Source organism: Thermobia domestica, chromosome 7 (assembly GCF_964235325.1).
Source record: "Thermobia domestica chromosome 7, izTheDome1.hap1.1, whole genome shotgun sequence".
Taxonomy (NCBI): Eukaryota; Metazoa; Arthropoda; class Insecta; order Zygentoma; family Lepismatidae; genus Thermobia; species Thermobia domestica.
The window spans coordinates 80,095,468-80,114,471 of NC_137460.1; the positions used below are offsets into that span (position 1 = coordinate 80,095,468).

Sequence of the window (19,004 nt, forward strand, 5' to 3'; positions counted from 1 at the left end):
AAACGTGAAAAAATGAACTTTAAAAGATCCATGGTTCCAGTACTATAGGACCGATTGTAGTCGGATCAAGACATCACTGAGGAACTAGTATGTGAACCAGCGGCGTAGCGTAAGGGAACGCCGGTATGCCCGGCATCCCCTGTTAATAACAAAAAAATACGTATTTCATTGTATATAAATTGTTTACTTGTAATTATCACAATTATTTCCACTGCAATCTTCTGGATGTGCTCTCTCGCTTTACTTTGACAAGCGGAACCTACAGCTCACAGATGACGAGAAGAACCCTAAAAGAGGGGCAGCGGGGAAAGGTCAACGACACGCTCAAGTCCATTTTCGGTTTTTGAAGTGTGATCTATACTTAGATGTCGTCTGCTACTCCGAGTAGTTATCTGTGTGCTATTCCGTGGTGTCATTTGAAACCCCCGTGCGAAAAGTGGGTGAGCCCATACCTACGTCACACTACTTCTGCTAGGGTTCTTCTCGTCATCTGTGAGCTGTACGCATGCGCGTCACTCAGATACACATTTTCTGTCTTTCCTCTTGTATGCTATGTTCCTCGGGCATCCAGGCCTACTGCAAGCAACGGGGTTTTCGTCTGCTTTCTGTCGAATGCGCATGCGCAACTACTTGCTTTCCACTCCTCTACACCCCCTTGCAACTCAACAGTTTACTTTAGATATACGCTGGCGTATTCAAGTATTTCCAACTCTCTCCAAGTATTTCCAACTCTATATATCTTGAACTAAGTTATAGTTTCTGTACAAAACGTACGAGCGCTAACATCAAGGAGATAGAACAAAACAGAAATGGTTACTTCAATGCCTTTTTGAAGCATGCCGGTTATGTAAATAATAGTATAAAAAATAGTTATGGTTTATCGTAATTAAATGCATCGTAATTTAATCGTAATTAAAGGCAAATTATTAAATGCATCGTAATTTAATCGTGGCCAGGAACTCTTTGAAGGAGCTCACAGACACAAGCATCTGTCACCGATCTGGTAGACCAAGAGAACCAGCATTCCCCGCCCCTCGCAAAGATTGCTTGGGCCCTTCATTCATTGGCACATATCCCGGGGAGATGAGGGGGACATGTCCTCTCCATCCGATTTGAAATTGTGATGATTTGTATCCGAATGCCACAAAGGAAATTGAGATGAAATTGAGGTCCCTTGACTTGTTTCATTTTTAAAAAAGAATCGTATTCTTTAATATTTCATTGTCATTAATTATTGTTAGTCTATTTTCAACTATTTGTTTAATTCTTGTAACGATTCCTATAATGCTACTGAGATCATCATCATTTTGCTCAAATAAGAGTATTGTTGCACCATAAATAGTTGATTTTTTTCATAGTTTTGGGGAAGTTATTATTTATATTATTACAAAACAAGTGTCCTAAAATTTTAATGTATATTATTGTGGATGCGTAAATAGAAACATATCAATTATAAATATGCATGTATTCAGATTTCAGAATGTGTTCACGGTACTGATTTGTAATACTGATACGTATCACAATTTCATCTACATCGCCTGGTATATAATATACAACAGGTTCACCTCAGAAATCAGATTCATCTACCGTAATATGAGTCTCATCTCCCCTCCCCCAAAATAAGTCTCAAATATGCTCTCCTCCCTCAAATCTGCCCTCCTCCCAATGTTGAAGATAACTCCGCTCTTCTGATCCTCCACAGCATTGTTTTTCAACTTCATGAATATTTTGAAAATCGCTTTTTAAAAAAATGGAAATGGTCTTACCCGTTCCCCGAATGTTGAAAACAGATTGGCGCCCCTGCCTTCAGTATCTGGATATCTGACAACGAAATACATACACAGAAACAGCCCCCCAGAGTTGGTTTAAGTGCTTTCTATTGGCATCTTCAAATGATATACGTACACACTCAGGCCATATTCATGAATGGGGGACTGAGTTCCGGACCCAAGATGACAAATTTGTAGGGGCGACTTTTTCAAGAACGAGATTGAAGTATGGTATGGGGAGAAAGAAGCTACCCATGGGAACGATGCTGGAAACAATGTTTATACAACAGTGGGGCCGAGTTTTCTCGTCACAGCGGTAGTGGCAAGAAGAACCTGAGACAATTGCTTATTGGCTTCTAACGTAATCCACGCACTTGCTTCGGTATGTCCCACTAGGCCACCAATTAGGGGGCCTCCCTTCTAAATTCTTTATAACCCTATGTTTCCCATCGGTATAGCTATGTATTGCTAATTTTAGTAGTATTGTATCGCACAAGTGACTAACTTTGGCATCCCCATTTCGGAATACCACGCTACGCTACTGATGTGAACTATCTAAATATCCATCTTTGAGAAGCTCTTTCACAATCATTCTTAGAGAGTCTGTTCGAGAGTACTTGATCAATCTCCACCTATCTCTCTAAAAAATTGGTGTGCAAGTACTGGAGCACTCTTAAACATGGATATTTGCATCGTTCATATACCAGTTCCTCAGTGATGTCTTGACCAAACTATGACCGGTCCCATAGTAGTGGAGCTATGAATTTTTAAGGATCACTTGTTTCACGTTTTCAGCACTCTATAACTCCGAAACTATACACTTTTGAGCACAAGTTCATATGAACTTTTTTCTTCTTTTGGTGTGAGGAATCTCTTCTCAAAATATTGTTAAACATTTTTGTAACACCTTATGGATACACTTTTTGACAGAAGACAGCCTCAAGACTTCGTCTTGTGATCAACCCTATTAATGAATATGATTAGTTCATATCAATTTATGGCTTTTTTTAAAAGCCATAGACGGCTCTACTTCTTTTTATTCACATAGCTTATCTGTCGTTACTTTTCTTTTTCAAATAAGTATGCTCCAAATATTGAGTTTTTTGTGTTTTGCATACTTATGCAAGACCAAGGATATGAAGGACGAGATCTACTATTAATGTGGGTTAAATCAGGTTTAGTTCCCGAGTTCACAGACCATCATGCAAGATTATTCCTTACACTATAAGCTAGGGATGGTCAAAATTTTTCCGAAATCCGGACTCCGAAAATTTTATTTTCCGGAATAGGAAATTTCACTTCGGAATTCAGAAAAATTCCGGAATTTTTCCGAAATCGGATTTTTTAAATTCCGGATCTTTTCCAAATTCTGCATTTTTTCCCAAATCCAGATTTTTTCCGAACTCTGGATTTTTTCTGATTTTACTTTCCGGATTTCGGAAAGTAAAAATTCAGAATTGGCCATCCCTACTATAGGCCCAGCACATGAACTCGTCTCCAGGAAAGCTGGATTACAGGATCACGCCCGGCCATCTGTATTACAGGTCTCACCAAAAACTCGATAACAGAAAGAGATCAAACGCAGAGATGTAATTGAGTTAAGCGAAGAGAATAGCATTGGGAGGGGGAGATATTTTCTCCGTCACTATTTTGAACGGTCCAGCAGCTTCAGATCTTTATGTGGCTTGTCAGTGGCGTCTTCTTAATTTCATCTTTATAACATGTCAGTTTCTTTTTTTCTAATTGATTTTATATTAAAGCAGGCAAGATTTAACAGTTGCTGCAAATAAATCATATATATGGAGTCTATATAAAAAGTAATTAGATCATTTCTTCTGACACGAGTGTACGTCGGAGCGCGCTTGCTCTATGTGGGTTCGATGAAAGGGGAAATAAATTTCAAAACGAACCTAGCGTCAGTCGCCTACAAGCATCTGTGCGGTTCGTCTCGTGGGTCAAGTGGACCCATGTCTACAAGTCGATCGAAGGTTAAAGATGCTACGTTGTATCAAATAACGCTATGCCATTAAATTCTGTGTGGGACACAGAAAATCGGCTATGGAGACCTTGGTCATGGTCCAGCAAGCGTTCGGGAGTGAAACCCTACCAAAAGCTGTTGTTTCGAGATGGCACAAGTGCTTCAAAGACGTTTAAGAGGGTGTGGAAGACGAACCCCATGTAGGACGCCCGTCTAAGAGTAGAACCGAAGACAATGTGCAACGTGTGCGTGATATATTGAACTTAGACCGGCAGTTAAGTGTTCGGATAATAGCAGACCACATAGGAATTGATAGAATAACAGTGCATACCATCACTACCGAGATGAGAACAATCTGTAGCAAGCTCGGCCCGGAAATTTTGACAGGCAAAACTGTGTAATTGTTTGCAAATATTTTTTGCAGTGCTTTCAAATAGACCCTGAGTTTTTGAATACCTAGGTAATGTGGTAACCAGCGACGAAATGTCTGTGTTTGAGTACGACCCAGAGACAAAACGCCAAAGTGCCGAATGGTGCAAAGCAGCATCTACTCACCAAAAAAAGCTCGAATGAGCAGGTCAAAGATTAAGGCCATGCTCATTATTTTCTTTGACTCCAAGTGTGTGATCCACCACGAATTCGTATCTGAAGAACAGACCGTCACGAGTGCTTTCCACGTGAAAGTGCTGAAAAGATTGAAGGGAAGAGCCAACCGAGTCAGGCCAGCGCCAGACATTGTTGCCAATTCGAAGTTGCATCATGATAATGCACCAAGCCACACCGTGGTCAACGACTATCTGAACCAGAATGGCATCGAAACTCTTCCCAGTTCCCCCTACAGTCCCAATCTGATCCCGGCGGACTTTTTCCTGTTGCATTGAGTGAAGAGAGCCCTCAAACGACACCGTAATGGAACTGTAGCAGAGATCGAAACAGCTTCGACACGCTACTTAAAAAAACATTTCAGAAACGAATTTGCAGTGTGCCTTCCAAGCATAGAAAACTCATTGGCAGAAGTGTGTCGACGACCAAGAATCCTATTTTGAAGCATTTTAATTTGTAGCTATATCTGCAATTGTATAACACCATAATGGAAGTAACACTGCTTGGTTTTGCGTTTCCTAAGCAAGTTTTATTTCTTTCCGATTGTTGGATCAAAAATCCAATATATTTCAATCAAAAATTTTCTTGTACGCCTTATATCTGGAGAACTATGCAGTGTAGCCAAACCCAAACTATCACTTAACTTAGTATGATGTGCATGTTCCGTAGAAAATACGAAAACTCTATTTAGGGGCTGTTCACAAATTTTGTGGCCCCTGATCTAAAAATTAATTATTGGCCAAGATCGCAATCTTTTGATCCAATTTTTTGGATCATTCCTAAAATTCTTGTTTAGTGCTATATTTGTACACGACTGTTTATAAACCCTTAGTTTTGCTAAGGTGGAATTAAAAAAAAAAAATAAAAAGACAAGAACTATGTTGATAGTAGAAAGTCTAGCCCTCAGATAAGCTATCCGAATTACTTTTAGTGGGGGTGCGGTGGCTCACTGGTAGAGCGTTCACCTCCGGCGCTTGGGGTCCCTGGTTCGATCCCAGCTCGCGCCGTGTGGACTTTGTGGTGGACAAACACCGTGCTCGTGGGTTTTCTCGGTGTTCTCCCGTTTCCTCCTACTTTCTTCATTCCACCATTTCACTCATCTCTCATCATCACCGTCTCCTTTAGCCTAACCGGCATAACTGTGGGACGTAAAACTTAAAGATTTCATTTTTTTTTCGAATTACTTTTAAAGTTCGATTCAATATTTTTGTGAACTTCTCTTGCATGTAGAAAAATAGCTGCGAATATGTGGAAATACAAATAACTAAAATATAAAATGAAAATTTCCTCTATAATATCGCACCAAGGAGCTTACCCAAACTCTTCTTAGAAAAAAAATATTCCGGAGCTCTCCCTCACTTATCGCTGAAAATGAAATGAAATCTTTAGTTTTACGTCCCATGGTTATGCCGGTGAGGCTAAAGGAGACGGTGATTATGAGAAATGAATGGAAGGTGGAATGAAGAAAGTGGGAGGAAACGGGAGAACACCGAGAAAACCCACGAGCACGATGTTTGTCCACCACAAAGTCCACACGGCGCGAGCTGGGATCGAACCAGAGACCCCAAGCACCGGAGGTGAACGCTCACTTATCGCTATCTAATCACTGTTATTGATATTCGTTCTTATATACTCACAGAAAGAAAGTTTTTTTTCACACATATTAGATATGGTAAGTAAGTACATAGTATATAAAATGAAAATGAAATTAAATTTTCAGTTTCATATGCCACGATTATCCCCTTTGGGCTAAGGGAGACGATAATTCAAGCAAGTGAACTGTGATGGAAGAAATGGTGGAATGAAAATGTGGGATGATACAGAAGTACCCCCGAGAAAACCCACGCATATGTAGGGTTGCCAGATTTCTAAAATCAAAAAGGAGGACACTCTGACTTAAAAATAAACACTAAAAAAATTGATTTTACCGAAACTTAAGTTTGCTGCCAGATTATATGAAACTGCACATTTTAAAGAAAAAAATATATTATAGAAATTAATACATTATTAAACTAACACAAAAAAGTACAACTACAAAATGATGACTGACTAGCAGGCAGCAATACTAATGATACTTTAAGTCACCATGGTATTTAACAAAGTCATTGTACTAATAACTTATTTATCCTATCTGCATTCTGGCAATATTTTATGCATCTTGAAAACCTATTTCCTTGATTCATCTCCTGAATCATCCCTGTTTCATTAATTAGTCTCCAAATTCAAAAAGGAGGACAAAAGCGCGTCCGACTTGGGTACAAAGCCGGGCATCAATTTTTATGTCCAAAAGCCGGACGGTCCGGCTAAAAGCCGGATGTCTGGCAACCCTACGCATATGTCCATCATATAGTAAGCGCAATATATCTAATAATAATAATAATAATAATAATAATAATAATAATAATAATAATAATAATAATAATAATAATAATAATAATAATAATAATAATAATAATAATAATAATCTATAGCAGGGATGCAAATAAGCAACAAAATTTTACTAGCCCAAGAAAAAAGCTACTAGCCTACATCCCAGTCTTTACAGTTTGAAATAAATAATAGTGATATTAAAAACTCGCCCGCACCGATGAACCACTCGCCCCGGGCGAGTGATTATTTGCATCCCTGATCTATAGTATGGTAGATATCCCTTTAGTATGTATCTATGGTTTCCTCGCTCTACCATATATGACAATTACTTTATCCTCGGCAATCAATGTATATTTTAATGAAAGTAATACATTCGATATACAGTAGTGATGGATAATTCCGAAACAATTCGATCCGAAAGACTGAATTCTTGAGTGAAATGAAAGGATCAAATCTTTGAAAGGAATCGGATTGACTTCAATAGAATCAAAAGCCTATTGTCTCTGCGAAATTGACGATTCCGTTTCCTGAATCATAATTGAAGGAACCGACCAACAGACAGGTAGATTTACTCACTTGATGGATTGCAGTGGATGGAATCGGAAAGTCTTTTAACATGGGTGAAAATTCCAAGACAGAGAAGGGAAATTCCCTGCCTCACTTCCCAATAATTTTTCTACCGGTGGAACAGATACGACTACAATAGCTACTTTGCGTGAAGAAAGGAATCTAATTAGAAACACACGCATGGGAATTGGTATCGTTTCAATTTAGCATAATCAAACAGAGATTCAATCCAAAGGAGCGAATCTTGTCTGGAGGTATTAAAGAGAAGAACCCTACAGGAACTCGAAATTATTCAATAAAGTAGAATTAAAGAATTCGATCCAGATCAATAAATCCTTGTGTGGATTGGATCGGGAGGAATCAAATTCGAAAAAAAGTTACCCAGACCTCTTAACTCCCAGCAAGAAAAGTTCTCTTGTTACACTACATTTTTAACATTGGTTGGCGTATGAGTCTTCGTCACAGAAGATCCGGTTGAAAAAAAAATGAAATGAAATCTTTGAGTTTTACGTCCCACGCTTATGCCGGTTAGGCTAAAGGAGACGGTGATTATGAGAAATGAAGGAAATGGTGGAATGAAGAAAGTGGGAGAAACGGAAGAACCCCGAGAAAACCCACGCATACGGTGTTTGTCCACCACAAAGTTCACTTGGCGGGGGCTGGGATCGAACCCGGGACCCCAAACACCAGACGTGAACGCTCTACCACTGAGCCACCGCGACCCCAAGATCCGGTTGGAGCTTGTGCGATTTGGATGCATATTAAGTTATAGGTCTACGTCTAATATAGCTACAGTGCTGAATGAGATACTAATTCCAATTCAATATTTTGTTTTTTACATCACAACGTCTCTTTTTAAATATTAATGATTTTTTAAAAGAAGTTACTAAAACTGGCAGCTCCTGTGAATCTGTTTCCGGTTTCTGTCCTTCGTAGGAAGAACAAGAGGTAGAACTCCACCATAAGTGTATCATGATTTATATTCATATATGAACACAGAATGCTCAAAAGAGACTTTATCTCAAGACAATCCACTATTTAAAAAATCCACTGAAGTTCGCAAATAAATAAAATATTAAAATTCAATTGTACTTACCAATGCACTCATGAGCGTTGTTCTGTGTTGCTCTACCCCATGGTGCATCGTTGTAAAATGGAAGACACTCATTACAATCAGGTCCTGCAGTGTTGTGTTCACATCGACAAACTCGATGAATTGTACCATCTAATCCAGTGCTTGTTACACATTCTGATGCATGCCCGTTGCACTTACACCTGAAAATATGTAAGATTACTGATGAATACCATTACGCTATAAACAGAAAATTCAACTACTTTTCTTTCTTGTATAACTAACTAACTAACTCTATGGCCTATGGAACCCGGAGGTTCAATGCCGCGTTCACAAAAGTTCTCCATTGACTTCTATCCTTAGCTAACTGCATCCAGTTTCTACTCTGTATTCCAATCTCTGCGAGATCCATCTTAATATTGTCCTCCCATCTGCGCCTAGGTCTTCCTAATGGTCGTTTTCCGATTGGTCTTCCAGTCAAGACCTTGAAAGCGTCTCTACTTTCTTCCACTCTAGCTACATGACCCGCCCATCTAAGCCTCCTAGACTTAACGACCCTAACAATGTTGGGTAAACCATATAAATTATGTAGTTCCTCGTTATGAAGTTTCCGCCATTCCCCATTCCCGTTCCTCTTGGATCCGAATATTCGTCTTAGGATCTTGTTCTCAAATACTTTCAGTCTATGTTCTTCCGTCAGAGTAAGTGACCATGTTTCGCAGCCATACAGAACAACAGGCATGATTATCGTTTTGTATATTTTAAGCTTCAAACTCCTCGACAGAATTCGCGACGACAAGAGATTTTGAACCGAATAGTAACACGAATTCCCTGCTTTTAGTCGACATTTAATTTCTCCGTGAATATGATTTTCCTCTGTTAATATTGATCCTAGATATTTGAAAGTATCCACTTTATCAAAAGTATTATTTAGTATTTTAACGCATCCATAATATGCTCTATTCCGTTCCCAACGCACTTCCATGTATTTAGTTTTCTCTGCATTTACTTCTAAACCCATGTCCCTGCAAGCGTTTAATAAGATCTCTGCATTTCTTTCTATTGTTCTCCTATCATCTCCTATTAAATTTACATCATCAGCATATGCCATAACCTGGTGAATACCGTTCAACTGTAAGCCCTGGTTGCTATCTTTGATTTTCCTTATAGCGTATTCCAAAACGAAGTTAAATAATAATGGCGACAACGCATCTCCTTGTTTCAGGCCATTTTCGACACGTTTAACACTCGCTTCGCAATCAGGTCTTAGATTCACTCTCGCCAAAGGGCAATCATAACTGGGTTTTCTGTCTCTGTCCCATCAGGTAAGAATTGGTTTGATGCTTTTAATAGAGAGAAATGACTGACTTCAACAAAATTTTCTACATTGTTAATCTCTATTAAAAATTGCCTCGGTGTAATGGAGAAAATAAACAAATGTAAGGAAAGTGGTTTATTTAGTTTATTGACAGTAGTTACTTAGAAATAAGAGTTTTTACCATGACTTCCGAGAGGCAGCATAATATTTTAAAATGTATCTGTAGCATTGAACTGTACAGTGGGAATAGAGTAAAGCTGTAGATAGTGTAAAAAATAAATAAATAAATAAATAAATATTAGGTTTAACGTCCCACTTTTATGTCCTTTAGGCTTAAGGAGACGATTATTAAAGCAAGTGAACGGTGATGGAAGAATTGGTGGAATGAGAATCGATTATGATAGGTGTGAAATGACTTATGACAGGTGTCAGTTGAAAGTATAGGAAACGTTAGCATGTGAGACAACGACGAAGATAAAACACACTGTATTCAAGTTACCAGTAATAAATAGGTGCAAAATATTTCAACATAATACACCAATACATACAACGGAAAAGCCATAGACAGTATGTCAAAATACATACATTTCTCGTCCTTGTTGCACACTCAATATGACATATCAAGCCCGTTAGTCACTGGATGCTCTGGATGCTGAGCTTCCTACTATACATTTGTTCCTGTCTTGTTGTTGTAGTACATTTGTTCGTTTCTCTGTACGGACCCATAATTTCTCAACTTTACAGCTTCGTATCTCCCTTGTTTTGTAACACTGATATTTCACCTTTTGCTTATTTTCTTTCACATTTTATGCCAATTGTTTTAATGTTATAAATGGTATAAGTTCTATTTGAAAAACTATAAGTTTGTGTTAGGATGGTAACACTGGTTATGTATGTAACACTAGTGCTGTTTTTGGTCACGTGTTCCCCTCCCGTAGGTATCAGGTTACCTGCATACATTTTTCATTTCCTGCCTTTCTCTGGCGTTTTTGGAGCATAACTCAGCACAGCCTCACAACACTAGCGGATCCAGAAGAATCATTTGGAGGGGGCGGTTCGCTTCCTGGAAGATGATCATAGCCTCAAAGTGACCAGAATTTCAATTTGGAAAAATGGGACACATGAATCCGGGACTGGAGGGGGGTGTAAACTTGATTCCCAGATTATATTTTATGACCCGAATTTGTAAGTTTTTTAAATGAAATTATATTCTTTCTCTAGATCTAAATTAAATACTCACTTCCGTTTCGGAAGCGTGGCGGTATCATGATTTATTTCTACTTCACACTTAGTCACCGCGATTTATCAGATGCGCTGTATTGGACAGTACTTACACAAAAGAAATTGCTATATTGAAGATGGTATTTATCCTGTCATCTGTTATCTGCCACGAAGCCTGTCCCATTTCTCCTCTGTGTATATAAATATAGCTTCCCTTTGTTTCACTAAAGTGATCGCAAGAAAACATGAAGCTTGACATACATCTGTCAATTTCATTATCCAATAGAATGCGAGGATATGTTCCGGTCGTCGATCCGTATCAATGACATTTTTTTCAGTGCCTCTTTGAGAGGGACATTATCTTTGATCTCTGGCGCTATGCGAATGACATTTCCTGAGGGCAAGATGTTGAATTTCCGTAACGTTTCGTTTTTCACCATGCTTTCAGTTAGTCAACATTGTTGGCATTTTCTTAAGTGCGCGTTAAGATTGCGGCTATATAAATCGTACCAAAATCTTCTGATGTATCAAAAGTGAAGAAAACTGGTATAGAACCCAGGATTCACGAAGAGTTGGGGAGTCACTGACTGATAAACTTTGACACCCATGGAATTGTTCATTTCTCAAGAAAAGCTCCCAACTGTACTCAATTGATGTATTTAAAGATGAATGTGTTAGGAATTCAATTTCTGGTACATCCAGGAATTTTCCAATTAAACAGGAGAGAGCAAGAAGACAAGCATAGGACATTATTACAAAAGTATAGACCTCTACATAGGGTATTTTGATTTGTTGCTTGAGTTTAACGTTCCACGGTAATGGCATGGCGGCTAAAGAAGACGTGCACTTACTGATCATAGTGGAATTCGAACCACCTTTTTCGTTAAAATGTACCCTTACCAGGAATCGAACCCGGGGCCATGAGCACCGTATAGGGCATTTTGTCCGAATGTTCCGCTTTTGCAGTGGTATAATTGAGTATGTAAAGAAAAAAAAAACGAATTAGACCAGATTAGGAACAGGGGTTGGAAATTGGCTCTATTAGGTAATTTCTTAAAAGCAGCATTTAGAAACATGTATAATTATAGTTATGCTTACAACAACAATAAAAGTATATTATAGTAGCCTTCGCTTAGGTGGGATTTCGCTCCCAGACCTCCAATTTGTTCGGAATGCGGCTTCGCACAATGTAGCAAATGCTTCTACGTGGTACTATGACACAATATTTCGCGTTCTCCCTTCTGTGTCTTTCATATAGAATTGGATTGAGCTAAAACGCTGTCACTAAATTCAAACACCTCACAAACATTTTAGCGAACCCTCACCTCTGTTAATCTCCAACGAAACTATACTGTTCTATATTTAAAAAATGAGTATTTTTAGTACATTTTCGCTGAAAATATATTATATAATATTGGGAAGAATGAACTCCCATGTTATTAGCCTATTTCAACTCCACGCAATTGAAATGAAATCTTTCAATTTAACGCCCCGCGATTATGCTCTTTAGGCTAAGGAAGACAGTGATTAAGGCAAGTGAACGATGGTGAAGGAATTGGTGGAACGAAAAAATGAGAGGAAACGGGAGAACCCCGAAAAAAACAACGGACACGATCAGTGGCGTAGCACACTTTTGCGGGCCCCCCCGCAAAGTATAGAGAAGGGGCCCCACTTGTAAAGCCGACACAAGTAAGGTGGAAGTTCTACTTCTTTAAAACTTTATTCATCGCAAGACTTCGGGGCCCCTATACATCGGGCCCCCCCCGCACTGCGGGGGTTGCGGGGGCAGCTGCTACGCCACTGGACACGATGTTGTCCACCATAATCTTACTTGGCCGAGATCCCACGTACCAGAGGTAAGCACTCTACCACTGAGCTATCATTCCAGTCCCTCCAAGCAACTGACACGATTGGATATCCTTAGGAGGAAAAAAAAAAAACATATTTGACCAAAATATTTTTTTAAGGAAAGTTATTATAAAATGTACTTTTAAAACTAAGGGTGGAGGAATGAGTTATCATATTTGACTGACTTCAAGCAGTACCGATTATGTTAAAACCTCAATAAACATACATTTTAGTATGAAAATTGAATATACATAAAAGTCCCGGATGGACATATCTCGTTCGCAATTAATAGCGGGAATGATTGTGAGATCTCTGTATACGATATATTCTATGAAAATATCACATTTTTTACAAAAGATATTGTGGATCCTATTTTTTAATAGATTGGGGAGAGAGTAATCTATCCCGCATTAGAGGGATAAATTCACCGCCTATTATTTATCAATTTTAAACTCAAGTGCTGCCGATTACAAAAGGTTGAGTCGAGTGTATTTTGAGTTAAACGTTCCTTTCAGCAGCGACGCTATATGAGACGGGACATACTGTTTAACGTGGAATCCGAATCACATGAGCTTCCGCCTGGAATCGAACCCGGGTTTCCAACGCCAAAGACGCGTATGCTAACCACTGAGCCACGAAGGAGCTCTCAATTACGAAAAGGAGTCAAAGAAAATACGTGTATATACAATATTGTATCAAAAGTGAATGAGGTTTACAAATGTTATCATAGAACTTTAAAAAAATTGAGAGATGTAAAACTACTACTACTTTAATCTATGTTGATTTTAACTAGTGGTGGGCACAAAAACCGGTTTTTCGGTTTTTAGAAAACCGAAACCGGTTTTTGAAAATTTTCAAAAACCGGTTTCGGTTTTCTTCAAAACCGGTTATCGGTTTTCTTCAAAACCGGTTATCGGTTTTCTCCAAAACCGGTTCGGTTTTTCACCAGATCCGGTTTCGATTTTCTTCAAAACCGATTCCGTTTTTTTTTCAAAATTTGTTCTATTTCTGACCAGAATGGCGTTTCTTTGTTCTCCGGAAACCGAATCAATTTCCACAGAAATAGTCTTATGTGTTTTCACCGAAACCAGTTTCGGTGAAAAACCGAACCGGTTTTGGAGAAAACCGAAATGTCGGTTTTCGGGTTTCGGTTTTTATAGAAACCGGTTTTCGGTTTTTATAGAAACCGGTTTTCGGTTTTTATAAAAACCGGTTTTGCCCATCCCTAATTTTAACTTCATCAGTAGGAATTGTTCAGGACCCTTTAAAAAATGCACCTGCAACATTAAAAAATATCGTAAATCATATATTTAAAAAAAATGGGAGGACGGTTAATTCATTCTTTTATTCTTAGGAGGGGCAGATTTTAACCTCAAACTGTGGGGATGGACAGAATGTCCTAAAGAAGCTATACTCTATGTTTTTCGTAATTTAATAACTTTTACGTGGTTTTTATTGAAAAATTGTCTCTCATGTATACGTATGTTCAAACTTACAACATAGTATGGGATTTTAAGATATATTAAAAGATCATGTTTATATATTTCTGTAAAATATAATTATTTCACAAAGTTAAAGGATAAATATCGGCGTAACTTTTACAGTTCATAGTTTCAACTCATTTCAAGGAGTTCAGTGCAGTACAATTCAAAAATAAAAGCAATGACTTCGAGTTCGTTTTAAAACAAAATTCAGGCTTTTTTCTGTTTCGAATGTTGTATATTTATGTATAATACTCCTTTAATAATATTCAGTCTAATCGAGCCAAATCATGTCATCAGTTTTCCATCACTTCCCATTGTTCAATTGACTTACTTGTAGATGTAATCAGGTTCAAGTTTCGTGTGGGTATATATATATATATATATATATATATATATATATATATATATATATATATATATATATATATAACTTTTCGAAAACACATTAAGACTATTTCTGTGGAAATGGATTCGGTTTCCGGAGAACAACGAAACACCATTCTGGTCAGAAATAGAACAATTAAAAAAAACGGAATCGGTTTTGAAGAAAATCGAAACCGGATCTGGTGAAAAACCGAAACCGGTTTTGGAGAAAACCGAACCGGTTTTGAAGAAAACCGAAACCGGTTTTGAAGAAAACCGAAACCGGTTTTTTGAAAATTTTCAAAAAACGGTTTTTGTGCCCACCACTAATATATATATATATATATATATATATATATATATATATATATATATATATATATATATATATATATATATATGCAGTATGTATTATATTCAATAGATAAATCCTGTCTGTAGAACTGAATTAAAATAAATCAATCTCATTATCTGAATTATCTGTAAATACACATAGTTATAAAAAGAAGTAAACACCTTCAGAAAATACAAGTTACCTTTCTAATATGGGTTTCTGCCTGTTTCACCAATTCCTGTTTCACCGAATACCTTAAACTACGAAATTATCGGAATTCCTGTTTCGCCGAATCCTATTTGGCCGTAAACTAGTTACAAGGGAATTTGCATGTAGAAAGGAATTTTTCCCATTTAAGTCTTCATATTCTTAAGATTAATTTGTGCAATATTGCCAACTTTCATAGAAAGCCACGCGTATCGTCGTCGAGCGTCAGACTCCACTTAGATGTTGTTAGGTACAGAATATTTTTTTTCCCCTTTACAAGAAACTTCTAAATTAAATGTGCAAATAATAATTTAGAAGCATAGCATTCGAAGATGAGAAAGTCAATTACTAATCATCCAAATATATTCAGGTTTATTACCTTGATGCAAAAGAAACAAGCAGAAAACTAAACATTAACTTCTATGTTGGAAGTTGTATATTATTCTAAGCCACAAAAGATGAAACGGAATCGTATAAATTAACGCCTTAAAGTACTCAAGACTAGACTTCGTAGTGGTCACACTGACTTAAACACTATGTTGCTGTTGTGGCACACTGCGTTCATTTAGAGGATTAGATGATTAGTAAGTGTGATCATAAATAATTCTACTTTCCTCAATTTACTCTGCATATACGCACATTTATTTTAATGTCTTAATTTTGATTGTATTTATCAATTTAAAAATCACTTATTTACATACAACTTGTTCATAATTATAGAACTTTGTGTCTTTCGGTTTATATTGTAAGATTTCTTGACTACCGTAACGGACAAGGTTCCTTTTTGGAAACCACACCTTTTATTTTAAAGTTTCATTTTGTTAGTTTACAAATCAGTTTTATTCACACATACGTGTAATGTGTTCATGGCAGTAGAACTGTTTTTCTTTCGATTTATATGCCACGCCTATTGACTACTCTAGCGAGCAAGGTTTCATTTCGAAGCCGCATCTGATTATTTGCGTGAAGTGACTGTTTACACATCCGCAGTACGTTTTTCAAATGATTTGATGTTATTACATCAACGGTTTGAGAAAAGTTCCCTTTACGGAACTTGGCAAAGTGTAGACCAGTGAAAGAGATAACGTGACAGCATCAGCTTTCGAGAGAACGAGTCTAAAGCTGCATGATCGGTAGTTCTGACAGACTATTTTGCACCGTCTGAAGCCTATCTCAACATATCGCTCAACGGTTTGCATGGCATTCCATGAAAATCGGTTTCTTAGCTGTCAACTTAATTTGACACTTTCTGTTAATGTTTCATATTGCATATTTTGGAGAATTACATAAAGTCTAGTTTTTTTAAATCACATACAATCTATTTCCTTTGCATGATTTTCACGCAACTTGGAGTTTCCTCATCGTGTTTTTCTGCTCGAAATGATTTTCTACTCGTGGTCATTTCCCGAAAATCATGAGGCCAAATTTATTATATAAATATCGTAGACAGGTGTTCGACTAATCAGAGATAAGGATTTGTTTACATTTACCAGTTTTGGCTAATCACAAACAAGCATTTGTTTATATCTCTCATGTGTGTCTACCATGCACCCTAGTAACTGCCCTTCCACTTTTCTATAAATGATTCTTATATTTGAGTTTACGTCTTAGTTACCTGGGGAAAAAGATTTGTTATATATTTTTATTGTATTAAGTTGCTATTAGAAACAAGAGTAAATTAAATATTATCAATTATAATTATATTTTTTTTCTGGCTACGCCACTACAATGAGGAGTAAATGTATTAGAAAAAGTATCCACTTCATTGTCCTGTGATTAATTTTATGCCTCTGAGTAAAAACCAGTTCTTTTAGCAGTGGTGCCCACCCCCCTTCATGTCCATGACGCACCCCCCTCAATTGTCTATCCGTAGGTGTTCTTCCATGAAAAATAATATTTTCGATTAATTTTTACACACCCTCAAGCATATTTATATAGATTTTTACCCCCCCCCAATATTTCAATGACGCAGTTTGCGTTATAGCCCCCCCTTGTGGGCACCCCTGCTTTTAGGGGAAAAGCTACGACAATGTTCTTCCTTCGTGGAAAGTCTACGAAATTCACGTTCTCGCAATCACCATTTTGGAAAATAATCTCTAAGTCCCTATTTTATTTTTCTTAGCTTAGTTTGCACACATGATTTTGTTAAATTTTATTTTATTTGATAATTTTTATTTACATATAGACTACCTAGTTAGTGTGGTCCCAGATGAAGAACACTTTTTGTTTTTAGTTTAGAAGACACAGTCGACAATCTTATGACGTATTCTTATACTTGGAGTTTGATTTTGTTTAGTAATTTAAATATCACAAGTTACATATAATAACTACAAGTATTTTCCATTCAGATATCAATCTTTCGACTATTGTAATGATGAAGGCTTTTTCTCATAACTCGCACCTGATTTTATTTGCCTGATATAACTGTTTAAGATTATGCATAGACCGTTTTTTTTTTTTTTTTAATTATTTTGTGTGGATAATTATTAGATTGAATTGCCAAATCATTTTTATGCATATTGGCAACGTTTGAAATTAGATAATGGATTATGCAGAACCTTGAAAGCTCAATTCACGTGTTCGGTAATCATACGATTTTCTTTTTAATCACACAATTCTCTTATCTTATTAAGGAAGTACCAAAAATATAGCCTATCGAATAATAAAGCTATTATTGATTTCTTTTGTCTCTCGCAGTCTTAAATACAGTTAATGAGGGATAACAATGAATCAAAAGTTATTACCTTTCATTTAAAAATTTTGTAGAAAAGAAAAAAAGACATATTTTTTGCACTTAACACTACGTGCAGTGTTTTGTTCCATAATCAGCCTAATCCTCAATGAAAATTGGCGATACCACACAAATCAAGCTAAAAAAAAAAAAAATAAAATAAAATAAAATAAAAAAAAATAAACTGCTGAGAAAAATCATTTTCTGAATATAACTTCCCTTTAACTAGTTTTCGGACAAACAGGAATTCCTGATTCGTCGAACGTGGCCGCCTCCCCAGGTGTGCGATAATTTAGTAGCCAAAGACATTCGGCGAGACAGGAATCGGCGAAACAGAAAGACATGTTAATATGGCATACGACCACCTTAGCCTGAAGAACAACTCTGATTTGTCGTGGAATTGAGGCGCAGAAATCATGAATGGTTTCAGACAGGTGCGCAACCAGAAATTTTTGTTGGAAGGGACCAAAAGTTTTTTTTTTTTTTTGGGGGGGGGAGGTGCAATATTATAACATACTATATCCATGTAGTATTGAACAGGTGTTATTTCGCACCCGAAAACACGGTTAAGTAACTGTTACGTACTGCCCCACCTATATTTTCAGAGAAAGTATAGAACTAGGTTGTTTTATAAGAAAAGGAAGGGTAGAGATGAAGTGAAAGATCAAATCTTCAGGCTATCAATCATTTATCTGCTAATCAAGTATATTTTTGTGAAGAAAGTATACAAATGTATACCGAATTACAAAGTTAATTTGGGGGAGGGTCTAGACCCCGTGGATCCCTGCGAAGGTGTGCCCCTTTTTCCAGAGGAATATTGCACCATTCCTTACCCGTACAGCACTCAGTTCTGTCAGTCAGGATGGAGAAAGATACCTACTCCGTAGTATGAGCTCCAGAACTGACCACAGGCGTTCATTTGAGCTCTTGACAGAGCAGTAGCGTAACGCAAAAATGTCGGGCCCTCCCGAAGTATTATTTTTGGGTTCCCTTCCCATGCCCATTAACTTCCCACTATATTATGTCTCTGTAGATGACAATGGTTAATAAATCCATGGAATATAATAAAATTACAATTAAAATTAATACTCACCGAAAAAGGCAAAAATTATTTCCCTTAACCTTCGAGTGCTAAGATG

The 19,004-nt window shown here is 37.2% G+C and overlaps 1 protein-coding gene across 1 annotated transcript in view; it reads right to left on the bottom strand.

The window, feature by feature from the left end:
• LanB2 (laminin subunit gamma-1) overlaps positions 1-19,004 on the bottom strand; it is a 488,424-nt gene that overhangs the window by 226,050 nt on the left and 243,370 nt on the right. Inside the window, exon 6 of the mRNA XM_081764904.1 lies at positions 8,384-8,562. Within this exon, the coding sequence (XP_081621030.1) occupies positions 8,384-8,562 (179 nt within the window). The remainder of the gene's footprint in view (positions 1-8,383; positions 8,563-19,004) is intronic.